Raw genomic sequence first — 25457 nt, forward strand, 5'->3', positions numbered from 1 at the left:
TAAGAATGATGTTATGAAACTAGATTGGGTTCTGAAAAGACTTACAACAATTTGAGCTATAGGGAGAGGCTAAAAAGTCTGGGGCTATTTTCCCTTGAGCGTCAGAGGCAGAGGAGTGATCTTACAGCGGTTTATAAAATAACTAAGATGGATAGGGTGAATAGCCAAGATCTATTCTCCAGAGTAGGGGAGTCCAAAACTAGAGCACATTGGCTAAAGATGAGAGGGGAAAGATTTAAAAAGGACCGAAGGGGCAACTATTTCATGCAGAGGGTGTTGTATGTATGCAATGAGCTGCTGGAGGAAGTGGTGGAGGCTGGTACAATTAAAACATTTAAAAGGCGTCTGGATGAGTACATGAATAAGAAGGGTTTAAAAGGGATATTGGCCAAATGCTGGCAAATGGGACTAAATTAATTCAGGATATTTGGTTGCATGGATGTTGCATGGTTGTTGGACCGAAGGGTTTGTTTCCATGCCATACAGCTCTATGACTCTGTGACCCTATGATAGAAGGAAAACTCCATTCTAATTTCATCACCATCATTCATAGAATCGTTACAGTGCAGAAAGGCACCACTTGGCCCATCAAATCCATGCTGACCATCCAGAATAGCATCCCTACCACCATTCACCACTTGGGGTTTTTGCCATGGCTAAACCACCCAACCTGCACGTCCCTGGGCACCATGGGGCAATTTTCAGTGTGGCCAACTTGCATATCTTTGGACTGTAGCAGGAAACCTGAGCATCCACAGGAAACCCCCACAGACACAGGGAGGATGTGCAAACCTCACACAGTTGTGCAAGGCTGGAATCAAACCCAGGTCCTTGGTGCTGCAAGGCATATGTGCTAACCGCTGTGCCCTTTCTGTTAAATATTGCACTCAGTAAAATTAAATAAGACGTGCTCAACTGCAGGCAGCCATGGTTACACAACTTTCTTTGCACTTCCTCAGTAGAGAGGTCAGTTTAACAAAACATTCAGCTACTACAGTCAGTGAAATTCAGTGGAAAGGATTTGGGTGAAGTGTGTCTTCAGCATTTACTAATACCATTAATTCTACAACCCTCCTTTCTACCCTTCATGACAATTGCACTATATTGTTTAGTGATAAAAACATGTTCTTTCCAAAAATCAAGTGAGGTGTATCATAGGTGAAATCACTATGTTTATTTTTTTGACGGCATGGTGGCTCAGTGGCTCACAGCACCAGGGTCCCAGGTTCAATTCCAGCCTCAGGCGACTGTCTGTGTGGAATTTGCACATTCTCTCTGTGCCTGCGTGGGTTTCCTCTGGGTGCTCCGGTTTACTCCCACAGTCCAAAGATGTGTAGGTCAGGTGAATTGGCCATGCTAAATTACCCATAGTGTTCAGTGCATTCATCAGATGGAAATGGGTCTGGGTGGGTTACTCTTTGGAAAGTCGGTGTGGACTAGTTGGGCTGAAGGGCTTGTTTCCACACTGTAGGGAATCTAATCTAATATCATCAGAATTTGAAATAACCCTGAGCAGAGAAAGGAGTGCACTATCTATGTAAAGCAGTGAAACTAGAAGATGAGAAAAGCACACAAAAGAATGTAAAGTCTTTTTGTAAAATCATAAATAAAGGAAAGCAATGATTTATTGCAATCTTCCGAGTTTTATAAGAATCAAACAAGACGAGCAAAAGGGATTATACATGCAGCAATCTTGTAAACAGAAAACAGATGAATGAATGTTAACTTGATGAACTGAGTTGCTGGCATAGAAACTCATCTGTTTAAAGCACATGTCATGAAACTATGGGCATTTCATTAACAGACAGAATATCTGCAGTAGGATAAACATTCTGAGGGACAGGGTTAATCAACACTTGGAAAAGGAGTGATTGATCAATGATAGTCAGCTTGGATTTGTTCGGGAGAAATTCTGTCTAATTGTGTTTTCGAGAAAGTTACAAACATATTGAAGAGGGTAGTGCAGTTGAGGTAGTTTATGTGGACTTCAGTAAGGCCTTTGACAAGGTCCCACATGGAAGGCTAGTCCAAAAGGTAAGAACCCATGGGATCTAAGGCAAGTTTGATAAAATTGGTTTACAAATAGGAAGCAAAAGGTGATATTGGAGGGATGGTTTTGTGATTGGAAGCTTGTGACTAGCAGTGTACTACAGAGATCAGTGCTGTGACCCTTGCTGTTTGTCATCTACAGCAGGGGTCTGTACATAACTGCATGAATGTGAATAGGAGAAAGTGTGGATTGCAAATGCTGGAGATCAGAGTCAAAAGTGTGGCACTGAAAAAATGCAGCAGGTTAGGCAGCATCGGAAGAGCAGGAGAGTCGATATTTCAAGCATAAGCTCTTTATCAGGAATGTCCTGATGAATGTGAATGTAGAAGGTATAATTAATACATTTGCAGATGACTCAAACATTGGTGATGTTGATAGTGAGGAGGATGACCTCAGGCTAGGGTGTTTTATTGATCAGCTGGTAAATTGGGCAGAACAATGGCAGATGTAATTCAATTCTGATAAGGTTCTACATTTTGTAAAATCTCATAAAGTAAAGATGTACACAATGGATTGTAGGTTCCTAGTGAGTACTGAGGAACAAAGGGACCTTGGTGTACAAGTCCATAGATCCCTGAACGTGTCAGCACAGAAAGACAAGATGGTGAAGAAGGCATACAGGATGTTTGCCTTCATTAGACAGGGCATAAAAGATAGGAGCAAGGATGTTTTGTTATAACTTTCTAAAACATTGGTTAGGCCATAGATGGAATATTTTGTGCAGTTCTGGCCATCACACTATCAGAAGGATATGATTGCACTGGAGGTGCAGAGGAGATTCACCAGGGTGTTCCCCGGGATGAGAAATCTCAGTTATGAGGAGAGATTGGTTAGACTGGGTTTATATTCCTTAGAGCAGAGGAGCCTGTGGGGGAATCTGATTGAGGTATACAAAGTTATATAAGGTATACAATTAGATTATGAGAATCTCTTCTGCATGGAGGTGTAGCTAAGACCAGAGGGCATTTGTTTAAGGTGAGGAGTAAACAGTTTAGAGAAGATCTAAGAAAAGCTTTTTTAACCCAAAGGGGAGTAGTAATATGGAACATTTTGCCTGAGAGTGTGGTGGTGTGAGGTACTCCTGCAACACTTAAGAAGCACATTTAAGTGTTTGTTGGTCAGCGTAGACATAGTGGGCCGAAGGGCTTGTTGCTCTGCTGTTTGAGTTTATGACTGTAAGTGGGGAAGTGCTCCTCTGATGCCATGATTTCATAAAATAGCTGTTCAAGTCAAGTAAATCCTATAGGGGGTGAAATTTTACCAGTTGATAGTTTTGTTATAATCTCTTTCAGTACTTCCTAGAATTGACAGAGAACTTCTACTTTTAAAGAATTTTTTTTGCATGATTTTCTGAATACTTAAGTTAGTTTATTTATACCTGTGTGATCTGTGTGAATAAATTGTGAGATGTTAGACATGGTATAAATAACAAAATTGTGGAAAAACAGTATTGTGCTGATATTAGTAGGTTTTATATTTTCCAAAATTATATTGTGAATAATAGCAATTAAGTTCAAAATAACTAACTTAATCCTTTTTCAATCTATAGTTGCCCAAACATCCTTGATTATTCAGAATGTCTCAGTCATCATTTGTGGTGTCATCCTGATGATCGTTTTCCTGTTTAAAACTTCTCTTAGCACCATGTACCATGGATGGTTACTTGTAAGTTGTTCTTTGGTTGTTCAGTGCATCCATTTTGATATTTTCAACAATGCCAGTCCTTTACTGAAGTAATGTAAATACAGATGTATGCTAAGCAGATGTAGTATGAACAATGCCATTCTCCATTATAAGATCAGGAGTGGAGATGTTCACTGATGATTGCACAGTGCTCAGTACCATTCTGATGCTGAAGCAGTCCATGCCCATATGCTGCAAATCGTGGACAATATCCCGACTAAGGATGATAAGTGTGAAGTAGCATTTGTGCAATACAATGGCCAGGCAATGGCAAACTCCATATCTCATTAATATTCAACAGGATTACCATTTCTGAATCCCACGCTATCATCCTGGTGGGATTGGGTTGGGGTGTTTCCATGGACCAAAACTGAATTTGGTCAATTATATAAATACTGTGACAATAAAATCAAGTCAGAGACTGGGAATTCTGTGATAAATAACTCAGTGTCTATTTCCCAAAATGCCTCCATCGTCTATGAGACACTAATTAGAAGTATTTTGGAATACACTTTACTTACCTGAATGGGTGCATCTCCAACAACACTCAAGAAGTTTGACGTCATTTGGGACAAAGCATCCCACTTGATTGGCAACATATCTACCGCTTTAAATATTTAAATCCACGGTCTTTACCAGCTGGAAGGACAAGGACAGTGGGAGTATGGGAATGTCACCAATTTGTAAGTTCCCTTTCGAGACATAGAACATCCTGGATTGGAACAATATTGGTGTTCCTTCATTGTCGCGAGTTGAAAATCATACAATTCCCTGTCCAGCAGTCTCTGTACATACCATCCTTTAAAATTTGTTTTTGAATGTAGATGTATTATCAAACCCTTCTTCAGCAGCTCCAGTCACAGTCAAGAATATAGTCCTCAACTCAGTCCAGAGGGTTTCTCTCTCTTAGGACCTCCTTCTCCAACCATACCATGTTGGATGATGAAAGCGCCCATCATCCGCTGAAAGCAAGCTCATCATTTGGCAGGCTCACTCACAGGCTTTAGAGAACATAGAATTTATTTCAAAACAAAGATTAAACCCAACTGGACACTTCTCTACAGCTGTGAGGAATGGACAACCTATCAGTTGCACTAAAACTAATACAATCATATCGCTTAGGTTAACTGTCTTGAATCCGATCAGTAGTCAGGGACAGGAAGGTGTGACTATGAGGGAGGCATGGAGAGGAATCCAGGAAGTATTGCTGAAGGAGTCTTCATCCTTGAGCTTGTCTAACAGGTTTGCAATTCTTGCTCCCTGTGTGGATAAGTGTGGGCTGCAGGACGGATGAGTAAACTAATCATAGCACTGTGGTACAGGGAACCTTTCAAGAGGGGGGAAGAAAAGGGAAATGTTGTTGTAATCAGGGATAGTACGGTCAGGAGAATAGACATTGTGGCCAGGATTGAGAGTCCTGAAGGTTGTGTTGCCTGCCTAGTGCCCAGGTTCAGAATATCTCATCGGGGTGCAGGAGGATTTGGAGTGGAAGGAGAACAATGTCATGGCCCATGTATGAATCAATGATATTGGTAGAAAGAGAAAAGATGTTCTGCAAAGCAAATATGAGCAGGGAGGGGCTAAATTAAAAGCAGAACCAAAAAGGTAATAGTCTCTGAATTACCACCTGAGCCATGAACAAGTTTGCACAGGGTCACCAAGATTAAATGTGGTAAATGCATGGCTCAAAAATTAGTGTGAGAGAAATGGGTTCGAATTCATGAGAGTTTGACTCCAATATGGTTGAAGGAGGGTGTGATTCCAATTGGTAGTCTCCACCCGAATCATGCTGGGACTATAGACCTGGCAAATCACATATCTAGGGCTGTGGATAGGGCTTTAAACTAAGTAGGAGAAGGGGGTGCAGTCAATGCAGGACTGTGGATATTGGATTGAAATGCAGCATACGAAACAAGGCAGGTAAGCTTGTACTGCAGTTTGAAATTGATGGGTACAATGTTGTGGGCATCACAGAGATATGGCTGCAAGGGGATCAGGGCTGAGAAATAAATATCCAAGGGTACAAGGACAGGCAGATAGGCAGAGGTTGCCTTATTAGTAAGAAATGAAATTAATCCACGAGCAAGAAGTGAAATAGAGTTGGAAGGGTAGAATCTGTGTGAGTAGAGTTGAGAAACCATAAATTCTGGCCCAACTATCAAAGTCCAAATCCCCTTAATTAATTGATGAATGACATCTGAACAAAACATTTTGACAGCCAAGATTATGGTTGCCAGAAAATTCAGACAAATGTATAAATAAAATTGTTGGGTGTGTCAACATTTGGCAGATACTTTTGGATGGATTGTGTGTGTGTGTGTGTGTGTGTGTGGACAGGAAAGGGCGTGACCATTATTGCAAGGGAGTTCAGCAAATTTATTGCCCTTGAGAATGTGGCAGCGGCTGCTTTCTCGCGCCCCTGCAGTCCTGATAATGATAGGAGTTGTGTACAGGCCTTCTAGTTGTGGTCAGGATATGGAGAAGAAAATAAGTCAGGGGATATACTAAGCATGTAAGAAAGGGACTATTACAATAATCATGGGGATTTCACTCTGCAGGTGGACTGGGAAAATCAGGTTGGTAGCTAATGTTAAGGAAAGGAATTCATGCAATGTCTATGTGATGTATTTGGAGCAGCTTGCTGTAGAACCCACTAGGGAATGGACAGTTCTGCATTTGCTATGTAATAAGGCAGAGTTGATTAGGGAACTTAAGTGAAGGAACTCCTTGAGGAGAGTGTCCATAATATGATAGCATTTACCCTGCAGTTTGAGAGGTAGAAACTAGAGTCAGATATAATGGCATTGCAATTGAATAAAGGTAACTGCAAACATATGAGGGAGTCACTGACCAGAGTTGATTGGAAGGGGAGCATAACAAGGAAGATGGTGGAGCAGCAATGGCAGGAGTTTCTGGGGAAAATTTTGGAGGCACAGCAGAAGTTCATCCCAAGGAAGAAGAAACATATAAAGGGCGATGAGACACCCATGGCTGACAAGGGAAATCAGGGAGAGCATAAAAGTAAAGAAAAAGCATATGATGTGTTGAAGGTTAGTGAGAGGCCAGATGATTTGGAAACTGTTAAAAACCACCAGAGGATGATTGAAAAAGCAATAAGTGGAAAGAAGATGAAATATAAAAGTAAGCTAGCTGGTACAATAAAACAAGTTTGCAAAAGCTTTGTAGATATCTAAAAGGTAAGAGGGAAGAAAGAATCGACATTGGAACACTGGAAAATGAGGCTGGAGAAGTAATAATGGGGAATAAAGAAATTGTGGAGGAACTGAATAGGTACTTTGCATCAGTTTTCATAGTTGAAGCCACCAGCAACATACCCGACTTTCAAGAGAATCAAGGGGGAGAGGTGAGTTTAGTGGCCATCACTAAGGAGAAAGTGCTGAGGTATCTGAAAGGTCTGAAGGTGGATAAATCACCTGGACCATATGGTCTAAACCCCAGAGTTCTGAAAGAGATAGCAGAGAAATTGATGGTGATCTTTCAAGAATTACTGGAGCCAGGGAGGGCCCCAAAGAACTGAAAAATGGCTAATGTAACACTTCTGTTTAAGATGAGGGGGTCAAAAAGCTGCAGATGCTGGAATACAAAATAAACAGGCAGGAGGCTGGAAGTATACAGCAATCCAGGAAGCATCAGGAGGTGCAGAAGTTAACGTTTCGGGTGTAACCCTTCTTCAAGACTGAGGCTGGGGAAAGCTGCAGATAAAGGGGGAGGCAGAGCAGGGTGGTGAATTGGGGATAGGTGAAGACAGGTAGAGGGTATGACCTGGTTGGTCAATGGGAGGAATGGATCCGGTTGGTGGCAGGGAGCCGTGGCAGTGAGGGGGAGGGCCTAGGAAGGGAGTCACAGACCCAGCGCCAGTCCTGAAGATGGGTTACACCTGAAACATGACTTCTATACCTCCTGATGCTGCCTGGCTTGCTGTGTTCTAAGAAGAAGGGGAGGCAGAAGACAGGAAATTATAGACCAGTTAGCCTGACCTTGGTTGATGTTAGGATTTTGCTGAAAAACGTGTTGCTGGAAAAGCGCAGCAGCTCAGGCAGCATCAAAGGAGCAGGAGAATTGACGACCCTTCTTCAGGCTTATGCCCGAAACGTCGATTCTCCTGCTCCTTTGATGCTGCCTGACCTGCTGCGCTTTTCCAGCAACACATTTTTCAGCTCTGATCTCCAGCATCTGCAGTCCTCACTTTCGCCCCATCAGGATTTTAGAGTCCATTATTAAGGATGAGATTGTGCAGTTCTTGAAAGTGCATGCTAAATAGGGCTAAATCAGCATGACTTTATCAAGGGGAGGTCATGCCTGGCAAATCAGTTAGAAACCTTAGAGGAGGTAATGAACAAGGTAGACAAAGGAGAGCCAATAGACATGATCTATTTGTATTTCTAGAAGGCCTTTCACAAGGTGCTACACAGGAATCTGTTAAATAAAATAAGGTGTTACGGGCAAGGTACTGGCATGGATAGAGAATTGGCTGACTGACAGTAGGCAGAGATTAGCGATAAAGGGGTCTAGTAAAAGATGGAATCTGGTGACTGATGAAGGTCTGCAAGCCTGAGTATTGTGGGGCACAGTTATTCACATTATGTATTAACAATCTGGATGAAGGAACTGAGGGTATTTTTGTTAAGTTTGCAGATAACACAAAGATAGATGGAGGGAAGTAGTGTTGAGGAAGTAGGGAGACTGCAGAAGGACATGGACAGGCTCGGAGAGTGAGCAAAGACGTGGAGATAGAATACAATGTGGGAAGGTGTGCACTTTGGCAGAAAGACCAGAGCCCTAGATTATTTCTAAACAGGGAATGGCTTCACAAATCTGAAGCACAAAGTGAATCTTAGTTCAGGATTCTCTTCAGGTTGACACGCAGGTTCTGGTTGTAGCTAGGAAGGCAAATGTAATGTTAGCTTCATTTCAAGAGGACAAGAGTACAACAGCAGAGATGTACTGCTGAAGGTAAATGAGACTCTGGACAGACTGTGTTTGGAATATTGTGAGTTTTGGGCCCCACATCCAGAAAGGAAGTGTTGTCATTGGAAAGGTTCCATTATAATGTTTTTGCAACAGCAAGTTGGAGACCAAAATACTTAACACCGAAGTCCTTGCAAGGTGTTGCATCACTTGTATTGACAGCATGCCCTTCTATGCTCTGCTTCATTGAGTCAATCATGTTAATTGCATGGAACATTCCTGCATGCCAATGGCAGTGTTCTGCAGCCAGCTGAGCACGGGAATTCACAACATAGGCCATTACAAACTTAGATACAAATGCATTCTGAAAGCCAAACTCAGAGCTCCTTTGTTGGGCCCCACAAAATGAGAAAGAAATAATCCTGAACATATCCAAATGGAGAAGTCTGTCATCAAAATATCTGGATAATACACTTCACTGCACATGTACCAAAATGCTATTATTTCTCTGGTAACATCCAGAGTTATGAGAGTGTGATAATTTATTTCCAACACTTTATAGTACTTTTGTTTTCCTGTTTTAAATCAACTTCCTTTAGGCTATTATACTGCTGTAGAACAGAGTAAATGCATTTGCAGGTTGCCATTGTCCACTGTTTTAGCAAACTAGCAATTTCCCCAGTCATTACAAAATTCTATCAGTGCAGGTCGTGAGAAAGGTTATGCTGACACAAAACGTAATTCTTGCTTACTGTGTTTGCATTAAATCGAAGGCGTATATTGTCAGGAAATTCTTGTGCATTTTCAAATTACTGTCAAAGTTGGATTCTTAAAAGTAATAGGAAAAAGCCTACTGTGCCACTATTAGTCAGAAACTTTGATAACTTTCAGATGAAGCTGTTTTTAGCTGTTTTAATCTTCCACATTATTGATCCAAAGTTCTGTGGGTCTTTGTCATTGTACAGACAGCTAATATTAGTGGGTCATGTTACTCTTTTCTCTTATCTGAATCATGTAACCTTCCCAAAGATGGTGACCAGAATTTTAGGTTTGGAGTGCAATGTCCGGAGAACAAGTTGCAATTGCTAGTTCAATGACAAACATAAGCAGGACATACCTCAGATATCTAATTATTTACTAGAGGCCCTTGATGGACATCAATGATTTGAGACAAAATAGTATCTGATAAAAGAAAAATACTGCGTGTTATTGATGTTATTCTAAAAAAGATATATAAATATGGATCTATTAAATCAACTGCATTTCTCATTTTCTCTTCTTTAGACATTCTGCTACATTCTGGTTATTACCATTGCCAACATTGCAAATTTAGCAAGTACTGCTATGGGAATCACAATTCAGAGAGACTGGGTTGTTGTTGTTGCAGGAGAAGACAGAAGCAGGTTGGCAGGTAAGTGCTGCACACCTCATTCCTAAAGCAACATGAAGAGCCTGCATCCGAGAATTGCACAGAAACATTTGTTCATCTTTGATCAATCTGCAGCTTGATCTACTTTTTGTCTGACTCTTGTTTGACGTGAAACCCTTTCAAGTTTCAATTAAAAGGATCATAACACCCTACACCACGCAGGTCAAAAGACAAGTGCAGACTGGCTTGTAATTCAGTTTTTACATTGTGTAATTTTATCTGCTGGCAGAATATTCTTACACATCTAATCACTTGTTAATAAATAACCCGTGCCAATGCTAGCAGGACTTTGCAGCATTGCTGATATTATGTTCTTTGCAGGGTCATTCTTTGTTTTATCTTGCACCTTTTGCAAAGAACGAATCTATGATAAGTCAAGTCAAAGCCCTGATATTTCCCAATAGATTTATTCAAGGATAATTATTGTTAAGTTTGTTTATGATCTGTTAAAATGGCACTTTTGTCTTTCAATCTGCATAGCATATGCATGAACTAGCAGGGACGATTGAAATTATAGAGCAGGTTGCACCTTTAAACTTCAATCATATTCACTCTTCAACAACTTTGGTTGGGAATGTCAAAATGTAACAGACACAGCTTGATTCCTGGTTCTGAATATGCCAGCAGCAGCGATGACAGCTATTCACCTTCATGATCTTGAAGCCCAACTTCTGTTTTTAGGTATGTTCTTTGTAACTCCTGTCAGGTAGAGCGCTAGTGCAGATGTTAGACTCAGGCAAGATTTAGTTTGGTTGTGAGGCATTTCTTCTACCTCTGTGAAGTTGTACCCCAGCAATAGCTGTCAGTCTTATAAAAGAGGAAGGGTGAAAGAGGAAGAACAATTAATAAATCACTTATAAAATGGAAATTGTTTAAAAGTTACAAGATATACTACTTCAGGAAGCATCCATATCAATTTACTGTAACATGAAGTCAATTTTAAAAACTCTTTTGTTCTTTTAAATTTAGAACTGTATTGCAAAAACAACACAAGATCAGTTTATGACAGTCCTAGATAGACCTGGTTTGACTTGGGCCTCAGTGAACATATTAAAGCTGTAGTATGCTTAAAATTGGATTATTATGTTTATATAGAAATGCATAATATGTAACCTTAGAGTCTTTGTTTTCAAATTAGTTAATATATTCTCAATTGAAACTGAATTTTACTTGAAGTGTGGATGATAAAGATAGGAATTATTATTGAGAGAATAATCATCTCCCAATTAAAACATTATGCTGGACAGAATGAGGTAAACAGACACTATTTTGTTGATACAAATAGGTTTATTGCATGATAGCAGTAAATGCAACTACATTTAGTCAGGAATAATTACTAGCATCTTCAAGGGCTGGTACAGCCATGTCTGCTTCCTCTGAAAGCTGCAGTGGTCACTCACAGACAATGTGAACATTAACCCCTTCAGGGCCAATACTTTATATGGAACTAAATCTATTTTTTGCTTGTTATAGCGTCTTTCTGAACTTCATCTCTTGTAAAGAACTGAACCAAGATGCATTCCCAACACATGTTCTGCAATATTTTCAGTTCTGTGAATCAAAAATTGGGGAATGAAAAAATATAAATTCCACCACACCTAACAGGCCACATACAATATGTATCGATAGATTTCCTCCAATTTCTCCAATTTCTGAGGGAGTTGAATGTTATGGGTAAAATTTCTAAGAAGCAGGTAAAAGATACCTTTTTCATGAAGATTAAACATGAAACTCAAACATCCAATATATTTTTCTATATATTTAATGTATGGAAAATAATATAAGTAATATATATTTAACCAAAACAGTTTAATTCCAAAGTCTACATTAACTTGGCTTCAGTAAAATTGCTTCCACCCTGTTTCACAGAGTGTTTAAACATTTGTGTTAAATACTTATCTCTAAAGTCTTCCATTTTAAAAATCTTTGACTGGCAACATGGATTTTTTAAAGATCTATTTTCAGATTTACTCCACCTAAGAGCATTGACTCTGGATGCAGATTGTCAATGTGATGACAGTCTCCAACAGTTATTCCTTTGGATTCTTTCAAGCAACAGCAATACAATTATATCAAATTAATCAGCAGTGTTGCAATTTAGGCATGTTACACTACAGGGCTGTACATGCCCTTCCCTCTCTCTAATTCAATTCATATGCAGTAGGCCTGTGATCAAATGCAGAAAACTATGCATGAGGATGCCAGCTATTGTATTAGCAATCACTGTATCCAACTTTACATCAGTACAACATTTCATCTCTAATTAAAGGAGTGTACAATCACACAACATCAGGTTATAGTCCAACAGGTTTATTCGGAGATACTAACACTGCTTCGAAAGCTAGTCGGAAGACTGGATATGGTTGGATTATTCTCAATCCTGAACCTTTGCAGAACAGGGATAGAAACTAGCAAACCCATTCTAAAGATGAAAGATAATCTAGGTTTGTTCAATATATCATTTGAGCTGCATGATACTGTAATCTTTTGCTATAAATTCTGAGTCTTATGAACCTGCTTCAAAACCACCTGATGAAGAAGCAACACTTTGAAAGCTAGTGCTTCTGAATAAACCTGTTGGACTATAACCTGGTGTTGTGCCTTTTTTAACTTTGTCCATCCCAGTCCAACACCGGCTCTTCCAAATCATGAGTTTCTGGATTAATACTCCAGCAATAATATCACTAGACCAATACTTCCCAGATAGTGATGCTCCCATGCACCTTCTACTCTCATCCTTCTAGATGATATGTCAGTCATTGAAATTGTCAGGTATGACTCTAATCACCAGAGAGATTTATCCCTTTGATCCAGTTTTGCTAGGGCTCCTTGATGCAACATTTGATCGAATGCAGGCTTGATGTCAAGGGCTGTCACTGTCAGCTCACCTCTGGAATTCAGCTCTTTTGTCCATGTTTGAACCAAGGCTGTAATGAGGTCAGAGGCTGAGTGGCCCTGATGGAACACAAACTGGGTGTCACTGAGTAGGTTATTGCTGAGCAAGTGCTGCTTGACAGCACTGTTGATGCCATTTCCATCACTTCACTGATGATTGAGAGTAAACTGATGGTGCAGCAATTAGTCAGGTTGGATTATGTCCTGCTTTATATATACTTGACATCCCTGGGCAATTGTTCATATTTTTGGTTAAATGCCAGTGTTGTAACTGTACCTAAAGAGTTTGATTCGAAGAATGGCAAGTTCTGGAGCACAAGTCTTGAGTACTCTGGCCGTAATGTTGTCAGAGCCCATAGCCATTGCAGTATCCAGCACCTTCAACAGTTTCTTGAGATCATTTGGAATGAATCAAATTGGCTGAAGACTGGCATATGTGATGCTGGTGACAATAGGAAGAGGCTGAGATGGATCAGCCACTTGGCACTTTGGTTGAAAATTGCTGCAAATGCTTCAGTCTTATTTTTTGCACTGATATGTTGGGCTTTTATATCATTGTGGAGTCTCCTCCTCCACCACCACTCATGCCTGGATGGGGCAGGACTGTAGAGCTTAAATCTGATCTGATGGTTGTGGGATCACTTATCTCTGTCTATCACTTGCTGCTTATGATGTTTGACAGGCAAGTCGTCCTGTTTGGTGGCTTCACCAGGTTCATACCTCAGTTTGAGGGATGGCTAGTGCTGCTTCTGGCATGCCCTCCTGTACTCTCTATTCAACCAGGGTTGATCCCCTGGCTTGATGGTAATGTTTGAGTGGAGGATATGCTGGTCCATGAGGTTACAGATTGTGCTGGAGTACAAATCTGCTGCTGTTAATATCCCACAGTACCTCATGTATGCCCAGTCTTGAGTTGCTAGATCTGTTTAAAATCTATTCCATTTAACATGGTGATAGCACCACACATTGCAGTGGAGGGTATTTTCAATGTGGACTTCACCTCCACAAGGATTGTGCAGTGTTTTTTACTAATACTGTCATGGATAGATGCATCTACACCTGGCAGATTAGTAAGGACATGATCAAGTATGTTTTTCCAACTTGTTGGTTCCCTCACCACCTGCTGTAGACCCAGTCTAGCTGTTATGTCCTTTAGGACCTGATCAGCTCAATCAGTAATGTTGCTGATGAGCCGCTTGGTTTTGGACATTGAAAACCCCCATCCTGAGAATATATTGTGCTCTTACCACCCTCAGTGCTTCCTTCAAGTATAACATGAAGGAGTACTGATTCATCACCCAAGGGAGGATGGTATATAGTAATCAGTAGGAGGTTTCTTTGCCCATGTTTAGGCTGAAGCCATGTTGTTGTGGATTCCCAAGGTAACTCCCCCCTGAACGTAAAACCCTGTGCTGCCACCTCTGCTGGGTCTGTCCTGCTGATGGGACAGGATATATCCAGGGATGGTGATGTAGTGTCTGGATATTGTCTGTAAGGTATGATTCCACGAGTATGACTATGTCAGACTGTTGCTTGACTAGACTGTGAGGCAGCTCTCCCAATTTTTTTCATGAACCCCCAGTTGTTAGTAAGAAGGACTTTGCTGTTTCTGCCATTGTCTTTTCCAGTGCCTAGGTCAATGCCAAGTGATCCATTGGGTTTAATTTCTTTGTTGAAACTTTGTAGTGATTGATACAACTGAGTGGTTTGCTGAGCCATTTCAGAGGGCAGTTGAGAGTCAACCACATTGCTGTGGCTCTGGAGTCACATCCAGGCCAGACCAGATGAGGATAGCAGGTTTCCTTCCCTGAAGGACATTAGTGAACCAGATGGATTTTTCCAACAATCAGCAATGATTTCATGATCATCAGTAGATTCTCAATTGCAGATATTGTTTATTGAATTTAAATTTGAATCCAGGTCCCCAGAACATTTGCTGAGTTTCTGGATGAATAGTTTCATGATAATACCAGTATGTCATCTCCTCCCCTTAAACATTGCAGAAGGAACTTTACCTTCAGCTTGACAGAGCAGGGCAGCTTTGGGTGCAACAAGCCAGACACTTGGCTCCAAGAGATGGGAATTGGGTGAAGCTATCATGCATTGGCTGTCATTTTGTTGTTGCGTGCAAGGCAGTAAGTACCTATTTATTCCCAAAGCGAATGTAGCTTTTCTGCTCGTTCCTTTCTTTGATTTCCCCTTGTTCAATTAAAGTTAACCTGATCAATTACTTGAAGGCTTTGTAACAAGTGATGCTCCCACATTGCACAATAACAATGTGCCATGTATTAGGCAAAGAGTAGCATTCATTCAAACTGGGTTCTAACATGATATGGTAGTGAGAACTGATTGCCTGTTTAGCTTCATTCTTATAGTTGCAGTTACAAAGCCAGTCAGTCAGGCAGTCAGTGATTTAAAGAAGCAACAAATTTACAACTTGAGTTGCAATGAACTGTCACTGTGCTACCTTTATACCCTCAGATACAAAAGAGTGCAGCACCAAAGGAACGTGGTGCGTATACAAAATGAGATGAGCAGTGGAGGGCTGCATGAGATAACTTGCCAGAATTCATGGCAAGAAAGCATTCATGAAATTACTCAAAGTTCAGACCCCCTCAGTTCCTGAGTGCAATTAATTCAAGTGAAATATAATTGTTTTTGAGAGCTTTCAAAATATTAGACAAAGGAGCAAGCATAATTATGCATTATTACTAATAATGAGCAACATTAATGCAATTCTCAACATGTATATGGCCAGATCATTATTTTATTGTGGTTTATTTGTCATATTATTTATTGTTTGTACTTTGCAAGTTCATAGTAAGAACAGAATTACCCCTTGCTGTCTAATTTGCCCTCATATGATCAAAAGCATTTAGAATATTCCCAGTGAAATCCTTGTGATGATATGTGCACACCAGTGAACACTTCACACCACTGTCACTTATGAATATGAAGTAAAGTTCTATGGAAACTTATAGAGCACTGCTTTCAAAGAGTGAAACATATGTGGACTGATTATACACTTTCATAGGTGAGGTTTCTTTTAAAGTTGATATGAAGAGTGACCCACTTGCAGATGTTCTTCTGATCAACCAATTCAGATATGTTGTTATTACACCTCTGGAGCAGGTGTGACTTGAACCTAGGTCACAAGGTAGCAACATTACCACTGTGCCACTACAGCTCCCATGAACGACCTGACCCACATTCAAAGCATATTAAAGCATTTAGTTGGTTGTTAAATTTTCAATTGCGTATTCAGCAAAGTTTGCCCTATTCGTTGGTTAATTGGCTTATAGAGATACATGGAACTGAGTAGAAAGGATGCTAGGCCCTCAATGATGGCCCCATTGTTAAATCAGGCCAGTTGTTCAATTGTTAGCAGAGTTGCCTAACTGAGGTAACGGAAGGTACAGTGGAAGGTTTCAATCTTGAGCAGTAAGCATCAGGGTATAGAAAATGCTGATCAGTTGTATCTCAGTTAGTGAACAATTCATAAACTAATAAATGTTTCTATTTGATTTAAGGTTTATTATAGAATACTACAGGGAGCAGTTATTGAGGCTGCAATTAAAGCAGAGTCAAACTAAGCAAGTGCCTAGTACAGCACAGGAAAGTTAACAGTTGGTCTGTAGAAGTGGAAATCTGGTGATTTCAATTTAGTTGCGTAATGTTTGGCAGACTAGAAAGATCTTGCAGTTCAGAGAAAGCTGTACATCAGTTTTAGCAGATCAAGCATCTTGTGATCTTCCAGTGATCTCCTCCTCTACACAATGTAGAGTGTAAGGTTACTTGACCTGGCAGAGACAAAGCCCAGAATTTTGTGTATATTATTACAATTAATTATTTGTGTGCTTACTTGCTGTTCTTTGCTTTCTGCAATCTTGCTGTGCCCTCAACTCATTAAGGATTTTGGTGACCTGCCATTTTCAATCAATTCTCCCCAGTTTCCGGTGCCCACAGTACCTCATTTCCCTTCCGAACCTATAACCTTGATTCAAGCCTCCCAACGCACATCAAATTCCCACAGACAGCAAATGAAATGAATGTCCAGATCACTTTTTGAAGATATTTATTCAAAATCCTGAACTCATATTCCCTTGCGCTTTAGATAATGTTATATTGTACTTTACCTGATTGAATTTTGAAAGACAAAGCCTCTAAACAATGATAGCCCAAATGATCAAACTATTGTAAACAAACCATAGAATGGCATTGACCCCACAAAGTTCCAACTCAGGGGCAAAAGTTGGAAAGCTGAACAAAATTGAAACTTATGTTTGGTTCTTTGTGACTATGGGGTGATGTGTGGAGTTTGCATATTCTCCCAGCGTCTGTGTGGGTTTCCTCCGGATGCTCTGGTTTCCTCCCACAGTCCAAAGATATGCAGGTTAGATGGATTGGTCATGCTAAATTGCCCATTGTACCCTGGGATGTATAGGCTAGGTGGGTTAGCCATGAGCAATGCAGGGTTATAGGGATAGGGGATGGTGCTGGGTGGGTTGCTCTTCAGAGGTTTGGTGTAGACTTGATGGGCTGAATGGCCTGCTTCCACAGGGATTCTTTGAAATTCTATGAAATGATTAAAGAAAGGAATTAGCATTTGGCTGGTTTTAGGGGACCAAAGGAACAGGAGTAGGTCAACTGTTTGAGCCTGTTCTGCCCATTCAGAGAGATCATATCTGATCATGGGGACAAAAGCGCCCCCAGAATTTTTAAATGTTGGTCTTTAATAATGAAGAACAACAGATAAAACAGAACTTAATTCAGAAGCAGCGCAAGTGAGCTCACTTATGGCTTAAAAATGACTATGCAATCATTGACCTGTATAAAGGCCTTTAATGAGTAAGCCTTAATCAGTAAGCCTTTACTGATAATATTTCAAACTTTATTACTTTTGGTAGTTAGTCCTCAATGGCAACCAACTTATCTGCTGTTGTAAAAAGAATTTGACCCATATTAAAAGTTCAAAGTGAATACTTTGTATCGGTGTTCACTAGTGAGAGGGATGACGTGAGTATAGAATTCAGGGAGAACGACTGTAATAGACTTGAAGAAATTAGCGTAGACAAAGAGGAGGTTGTGAGTGGCCTGGCAGGATTCACTCTCCAGGGTTGGATGAAATGCATCCTGGGCTGTTGAGCGAGGCAAGGGAAGAAATAGCAGGCACATTGGCAATAATTTTCAATTCCTTCCTGACCACAGGTGAAATTTCAGGAGATTGGAGAGCAGCAAATGTTCTACCATTAATCAAGAAGGGAGCAAGGGATAATCCAGAAAACTACAGACCAGTCATTCTAACCTCTGTGGTGGGGAATCTATTGGATGCTGAGAGACAAAATTAATCTACACTTGGAGAGGCAGGGATTAATGAAGAACAGTCAGCATGGTTTTGTTAGGGGGTGTCATGCCTGACTAACAGATTGAATTTTTCAATGAGGTAACCAGGTGTGTAGATGAAGACAATGCATTTGATGTAGTCTCCTTGGATTTCAGCCAGGCTTTTGATAAGGTCCCAAGTGGGAGAGTGATAGTAATAGTAAGAGTTCTTGGGATCCAAGGAAATGTGGTAAATTGGATCTAGAAACAGCTGAATGGCAGGAAGCAGAGGGTGATAGTCAAGGGTGTTTTTGTGACTGGAAACCTTGTGTCTAGTGGTGTTTCACAGTGGTCACTGTGGGAGCCCTCTCATTTTACGGTATATGTAAATGATTTAGACTTCAATAGAGGAGGATTGATCAGTAAGCTTGAAGACAATATGAAAATTGCCAGAGTGGTTAAATAGGAGAATACTCTTAGATTACAAGGGGATATAGATGGGCTAGTCAGGTGGGCTGATTAATAGCAAATGGAATTCAGTACAGATAATTATGAGGTGATGCAGGACAGACAAGAACAGTGGGATCCTGGGAAGCACCAAGGATCAGTGGGACCCATCCCTTAACGTAACAGGACAGGTAGACAAGGTGGTTATGAAGGCTTATGGGATATTTGCCTTAATTATCTGAGGCATAGAATTTAAGAGCAGGGAGGTTATGCTGGAACTGTATAAAATGTTGGTTAGCCCAGAGCTGGAGTATTGTGTGCAGTTCTGGTATCCACATTATAGGAAGGATGTGATTGCATTGGAGAGGGGCTAGAGGAGATTTACCAAGATGTTGCCTGGACTAGAGAGATTTTGTTATGAAGAGAGATTGAATAAACTGGGACACAAACAGAAATTGCTGGAGAAAGTTAGCAGGTCTGGAAGCAATCGTGGAGAGAAAGTCTTTTTCCCAAAAACCATAAACAGGATTTCCCAGGCAGATTCATTGTTTATGCCAGCTCCTACCCCACAGAAATTATTGTTTCCTACCTCAACTTGATTTTTCTCTCCTTGTCTCCTTTCTCATTTATACCTCTGATTCTTCTGATGCTTTACATCAGTTTCAAAATTTCCACTTCATCATGAGCACAAGCGACATCCTCTTTATCACGGATAGTCTCAGAGCTCTCAAATTCTTTCTGGAAAATAGGCCTGAATGGTCCTCATCCACTTCCCTCCTCTGCCTGGCCAAGCCCATCCTCACCCTGAACAACTTCTCCTTTAACTCCTGTCAAAGATGTGGCCATGGGTACCCATATGGGCCCCAGTAATGCCTGTCTCTTCATGGGGTACATAAACATTCCTTGTTCCAATCCTGTTCTGGCCCCCAACCCACAACTCTTTCTCCAGATGACATCATCAGTACTGCTTCTGTCACTTGTTTGGAATTAGAAAAGTTTGTCAATTTTGCTTCCAAATTCCACCCTGCTTTTACCTTTGCCTGGTCTGTCTCTGATTCCTCTCATCTCTTCCTCGATATTTCTGTTTCCATTTCTGGGGATAGACTGGCCAGCAAATACACTACAAACAACAGACTCCCACAGTTATCTTGATTGTACATCCCTCATACTCTGCTTCTTGCAAAGACTCTATTCCATTCTTTCAGTTTCACATCCAAAGGATTGTTAACTGCCATCTCCACCACCTCCAGTAGGATTCACCACCAGGCACATTTTCCCCTCTCCTCCCTTGTCAACCTTCTGCAGGACTGTTCCTTCTGAAACATCTTGGTCCTTTCCTCTACCAGTCTCAACATCTCCCCAATCCCCTACAGCACATTCCTATGCAATTGTAGAAGGTCATTGTCATAGAATCATAGAGGTACCAACACAGAAACAGACCCTTCCATCCAACTCGTCCATGCTGACCAGATATGCTAAGTTAATCTAGTCCCATTTCCCAGCACTTGACCTATATCCTTCTAAAATCTTCCTATTCATATAACCATCCATATACCTTTTAAATGTTGCAATTGTACCAGCCTCCATCACTTTCTCTAGCAACTCATTCCATACACATGCTACCCTCTGCATGAAAATGTTGCCCCTTAGATCCCTTTTATATCTTTCCCCTCTCACCCTAAACCTATGCCTCTGATTCTGGACACCCCCACCCCAGAGAAAAGACCTTGGTCTATTAACCCTATCAATACCCCTAATTATTTTATAAATCCTTTTACCCATTTACTTCCTCCCTCCTCATTATCAAAGCTCCAAACACACCTTCCAGGTGAAGCAGTGAATCTAGTCGACTGCATTCACTGCTCACAATGTGGTCTCCTCTACACCGGGGAGTTGAAGCACAGACAGGGGACTGCTTTGCATAACACTTATGTTTTGTCTGCAAGATATATCCTAAGTTTCTGGTTGTCTGCCACTTCAATGTACCATCATGTTCCCTGACCACATCTCTTTCTCGAGCTTCCTGCAGTGGTCCAGTAAAGCTCAGCGCAAGATGGAAGAATAGCACCTTGTTTTCCACTTGGAGAACCTGCAGCTTTCTGGACTCAAGAGCAAGTTCATCAATTTTTGGGCTTGATCACCTCCTACCATGTCCTTACCCCAACCCCATTCACCATGTCTTGTTATCATATGCAGTGCTAACGTAACCAACCAATTGTCAGTTACTAATGCTCTCTATGAGTCAACATATACACCAACCGTTTCATTGCTACAATCAGTTCTGAAGAAGGGTCACTGGATCTAAAATGTTAACTTGGCTTTCTTTGGACAGATGCCAGACCTACTGAGTTTTTCTGACAATTTCTGTTTGTGTTTCTGATTTGCAGCACCCATAGATTTTTTTTTAATGTACTGGAATTATTTTTCTTGGAGTAGAGAAAAATGAGGAGGGACATATTGCAGAAGTATAAACATTATGAGGGGCATAGGCAGGTTAGACAGGAAGAAACTTTTCCCACTGGTAGAGGGATCAATGACCAAGGGACGTAGATTTAAGGTAAGGGGCAGGAGGTTTAGATGGGGTTTGAGGTAAGATTTTTCACCCAGACATTGGTGGGTGAACCCTGCATGTGAGGGTTGTAGCTGTGGAAACCCTCATAACATTTAAGAGGATTTAGATGTACACTTGCAATGCCAAGTCATATAAGAATAGGTGCTGGAAAATGAGATTAGAATAGGTTATTGTTTTTGACTAGTACAGACTCCAAGTGCCAGAGAGCCTTTTTCAGTATTGTAGATCTTAATGATTCTAAGACATAAAAATCACTTGCATCTATGTGCTTTATCTAGAACTCCCTCATTCACTTGTGAAACTTAAAGTATGTTTTCATTTTTTAAAACTATGTATTGAAGCTATAATCATGTTACAATCTAACAATATTGTTGTTAAGATTAGAGAATCATTTGTTTCTTCATGTAAAATAATAGGGTTTACAGTAATAATTATTGAGTATTTGTTTGTTATTAATAAAAGAATATCAAATGTATAAACTATATTCCAGACAACACAAGCCTCACAATCTTTTACTGCCTTGACAGATATGAATGCTACAGTGCGCAGAATTGATCAGGTTACAAATATCTTGGCTCCAATGGCAGTTGGTCAAATAGTGACCTTTGGCTCTGATGTCATTGGCTGTGGCTTTATCTCTGTTTGGAACCTCTGCTCCATGTGTCTTGAGTATTATCTGTTATGGAAAATTTACCAAAGAACACCTGCACTGGCCATCAAAGCAGGACAGAAGGTGGATGAACAGGAAATGAAACCATTGAACAAACAAAAAGGTACTCAATATATATCAGTGTTGAATGACCACTTAGTCAATAGATAGTTCTGTCATAGCTGTACACAGGATACTCATTGACATAAGTTATTTTGTTCCCTAGCATAATTGATCAGGCTTCATATTGTTGTTGAGTTATTGACTTTTTCCTATAATTAGATATAACAAAATATTTTTTCCATTCAAACATGTTTATGTCAATCCTAATCTATGGTATGAAATATATTTAAAAGGAGGCAAACTCTGACTTACGAAATACTTATTAAATATTATAAGCATTGCCTCTGATGGGTTAGGAACAATAACATGGAGAAGAGTCTGGTGGTGGCCAGTGAGCTTCTGAGATGGAAATTCTTCTCATTTTGTGCCCAGTGTGCTTACTCTGTGGGATTCAGTTGGCAGCTTTGATTATATTGTGACACATCTCCAAATGAAAGGAAAGTAAATTGGAGGAAAAGTCAATTATTACCACACTTATTGTTTAGCTCATGAACTGCAGGTGCCAATAAACATGCAACCACACATTTTTTAATCTGCTCATTTGCTTGAATTTCTGTTCATAATAATAAGGAAGAAAGATCCTAGGAGGAGGCATGGGTGGTCGTGGCTGATGAGGGAAGTTAAGAAACATATAAAGTTAAAAGCGAACAAGTATAACATAGCAAAGGTAAGTGGGAAAACGGAGGACTGGGAAGCTTTTAAAGAACAACAGAGGATTACTAAGAAGGAAATACGCGGAGAAAAAATGAGGTACGAAGGTAAACTGGCCAAAAATATAAAGGAGGATAGTAAAAGCTTTTTTAGATATGTGAGAGGCAAAAAAATGGTTAAGACTAAAATTGGGTCCTTGAAAACAGAAACAGGGGAATATATTACGGGGAACAAAAAAATGGCAGAAGAATTGAATTGGTACTTCAGATCTGTGTTCACTGGGGAAGATACAAGTAATCTCCCTGAGGTAACAGTGGCTGAAGGACCTGAACTTAAGGGAATTTATATTTGCCAGGAATTGGTGTTGGAGAGACTGTTAGGTCTGAAGGTTGATAAGTCCCCGGGGCCTGATGGTCTACATCCCAGGGTACTGAAGGAGGTGGCTCAAGAAATCGTGGATGTGTTAGTGATTATTTTCCAGAGTTCGATAGATTCGGTATCAGTTCCTGCGGATTGGAGGGTGGCTAATGTTGTACCACTTTTTAAGAAAGGTGGGAGAGAGAAAGCAGGAAATTGTAGACCAGTTAGTCTGACCTCAGTGGTGGAAAAGATGCTGGAGTCTATTATAAAGGATAAAATTACAACACATCTGGATAGTAGCAACAGGATAGATCAGAGTCAGCATGAATTTATGAAGGGGAAATCATGCTTGACTAATCTTCTGGAATTTTTTGAGGATGTAACTCTGAAGATGGACAAGGGAGATCCAGTAGATGTAGTGTACCTGGACTTTCAGAAAGCTTTTGATAAAGTCCCACACAGGAGGTTAGTGAGCAAAATTAGGGCACATGGTATTGGGGGCAAAGTATTAACTTGGATTGAAAGTTGGTTGGCTGACAGGAAACAAAGAGTAGTGATAAACGGCTCCATTTTGGAATGGCAGGCAGTGACCAGTGGGGTACCGCAGGGATCAGTGCTGGGACTGCAGCTTTTTACAATATATATTAATGATATAGAAGATGGTATTAGTAATAACATTAGTAAATTTGCTGATGATACTAAGCTGGGTGGCAGGGTGAGATGTGAGGAGGATGTTAGGAGATCACAGGCAAACTCCACACAGTCAGTCGCCTGAGGTGGGAATTGAACCCAGGTCTCTGGCACTGTGAGGCAGCAGTGCTAATCACTGTGCCACTGTGCTGCCCACAGTGTTGTAGATGCTGAAAACTTGCAGGCATCACTGGTTGAACACTCATTCAGCATCCTCATTGCCGAATGTACGTTTTTATGAGGGTGGTATGGTAGCTCAGTGCTCAGCACTGTTGTCTCACAGCAGCAGGGACCTGGGTTCAATTCCGGCCTTTGGGGAATCTCTGTTTGAAGTTTGCCCATTCTCCCCATGTCTGTGTAGGTTTCCTCTGGGTGCTCTGGTTTTCTCCCACAATTCAAAGGTTAGGTGAATTTGCTGTGTTAAGTTGTCCATAGTGTTCATGGATGTATAGGTTAGGTGTATTAGAGAGGGGTAAATGAAGAGTAATAGGGAAGGGAAATGGGTTTGGGTGGGATACTCTTTGGAGGGTCAGTGTGAATTTGTTGGGCCAAAGGGCCTGTTTCCACACTGTACGGATTCTAAAGCAAAATAACATTACATGATTTAAAATGAAGTAGATGTTTCTATTTGCCAACGTTAGGTTGCAACCAGCTAAAATATAAACAGAGGAAGGATGAACAGACACTATTCTAATTGTTAAGTGCACTTTTGAAACTTTAGTTTCAATTTGAGTGGAATGATCATATTATCTGTGCTAATTAAGAATTACTTGCTGTCTGATAAGCTGATTAAATTCAGGAAATTTAAACCTGTGAACTGCTGTGTGTTCTGAAAAATTTTATCACAATTTTGATCCGGAGGGCTCGGAGTTTGCCACTAGTTACTAACTGAAGATACTATGCATTTGCAGATATTGAATATGGCCAAACAAACACAGATGGGAAATCAGAATCAGTCTGCCCAGCTGAAGGTGTTCAACTGATGAAAGTGAAGACAATAGAACAAGAAGAAGAGCGTCATTGTAGTGATAAAGTTTTTGGGCCTTTCCTCACATTAAGGGATGGGTGGGTAGCCTATTACAACCAAGATGTCTTTTGGGCTGGCATGGGCCTTGCGTTCCTTTATATGACAGTGCTTGGTTTTGATTGCATCACAACTGGATATGCCTACACACAAGGTTTGAGTGGATCTTTTCTTAGTCTGCTGATGGGAACTTCAGCTATTGCTGGAATTCTGGGAACCATAGCGTTTACATGGATTCGCCGAAAATGTGGCCTGATCCGTACAGGCTTCATCTCTGGCGTGGCTCAATTTTCATGCCTGATTTTGTGTATAGTTTCTGTCTTCGTGCCTGGAAGCCCTTTAGATTTATCTGTGTCACCTTTTGATGGCTTCGCCAGCAGATATATGGCCATGAACACCTTGATGGAACCTGTTATGACAACTGCAGAACCTCCGCCAGTCACTACAGTCAGCTTTACCAACACAACAACTGAAGCCCCAAACAATGGCCAATATCAACCAGAATCTTACATCTCAGTGGGTTTGCTGTTTGCTGGCATCATTGCTGCAAGAGTTGGTAAGTCTGAAATTTAACTATAGAGATGAGTTGCTTAGTCAACCTTCATCTCAAGAAGAGAAATTCATAGCCCTAAA

The 25457-nt window shown here is 40.6% G+C and overlaps 1 protein-coding gene across 1 annotated transcript in view; it reads left to right on the forward strand.

Annotated features, from left to right (window-relative positions):
- The window catches only part of slc40a1 (solute carrier family 40 member 1), a 57983-nt gene that overhangs the window by 24859 nt on the left and 7667 nt on the right, over positions 1–25457 (forward strand). The window contains exons 4-7 of the mRNA XM_072579020.1: positions 3600–3715; positions 9947–10073; positions 21855–22100; positions 24712–25380. Of these exons, the coding sequence (XP_072435121.1) occupies positions 3600–3715; positions 9947–10073; positions 21855–22100; positions 24712–25380 (1158 nt within the window). The remainder of the gene's footprint in view (positions 1–3599; positions 3716–9946; positions 10074–21854; positions 22101–24711; positions 25381–25457) is intronic.

The sequence above is a fragment of the Chiloscyllium punctatum genome, chromosome 10 (assembly GCF_047496795.1).
Source record: "Chiloscyllium punctatum isolate Juve2018m chromosome 10, sChiPun1.3, whole genome shotgun sequence".
Lineage (NCBI taxonomy): Eukaryota > Metazoa > Chordata > Chondrichthyes > Orectolobiformes > Hemiscylliidae > Chiloscyllium > Chiloscyllium punctatum.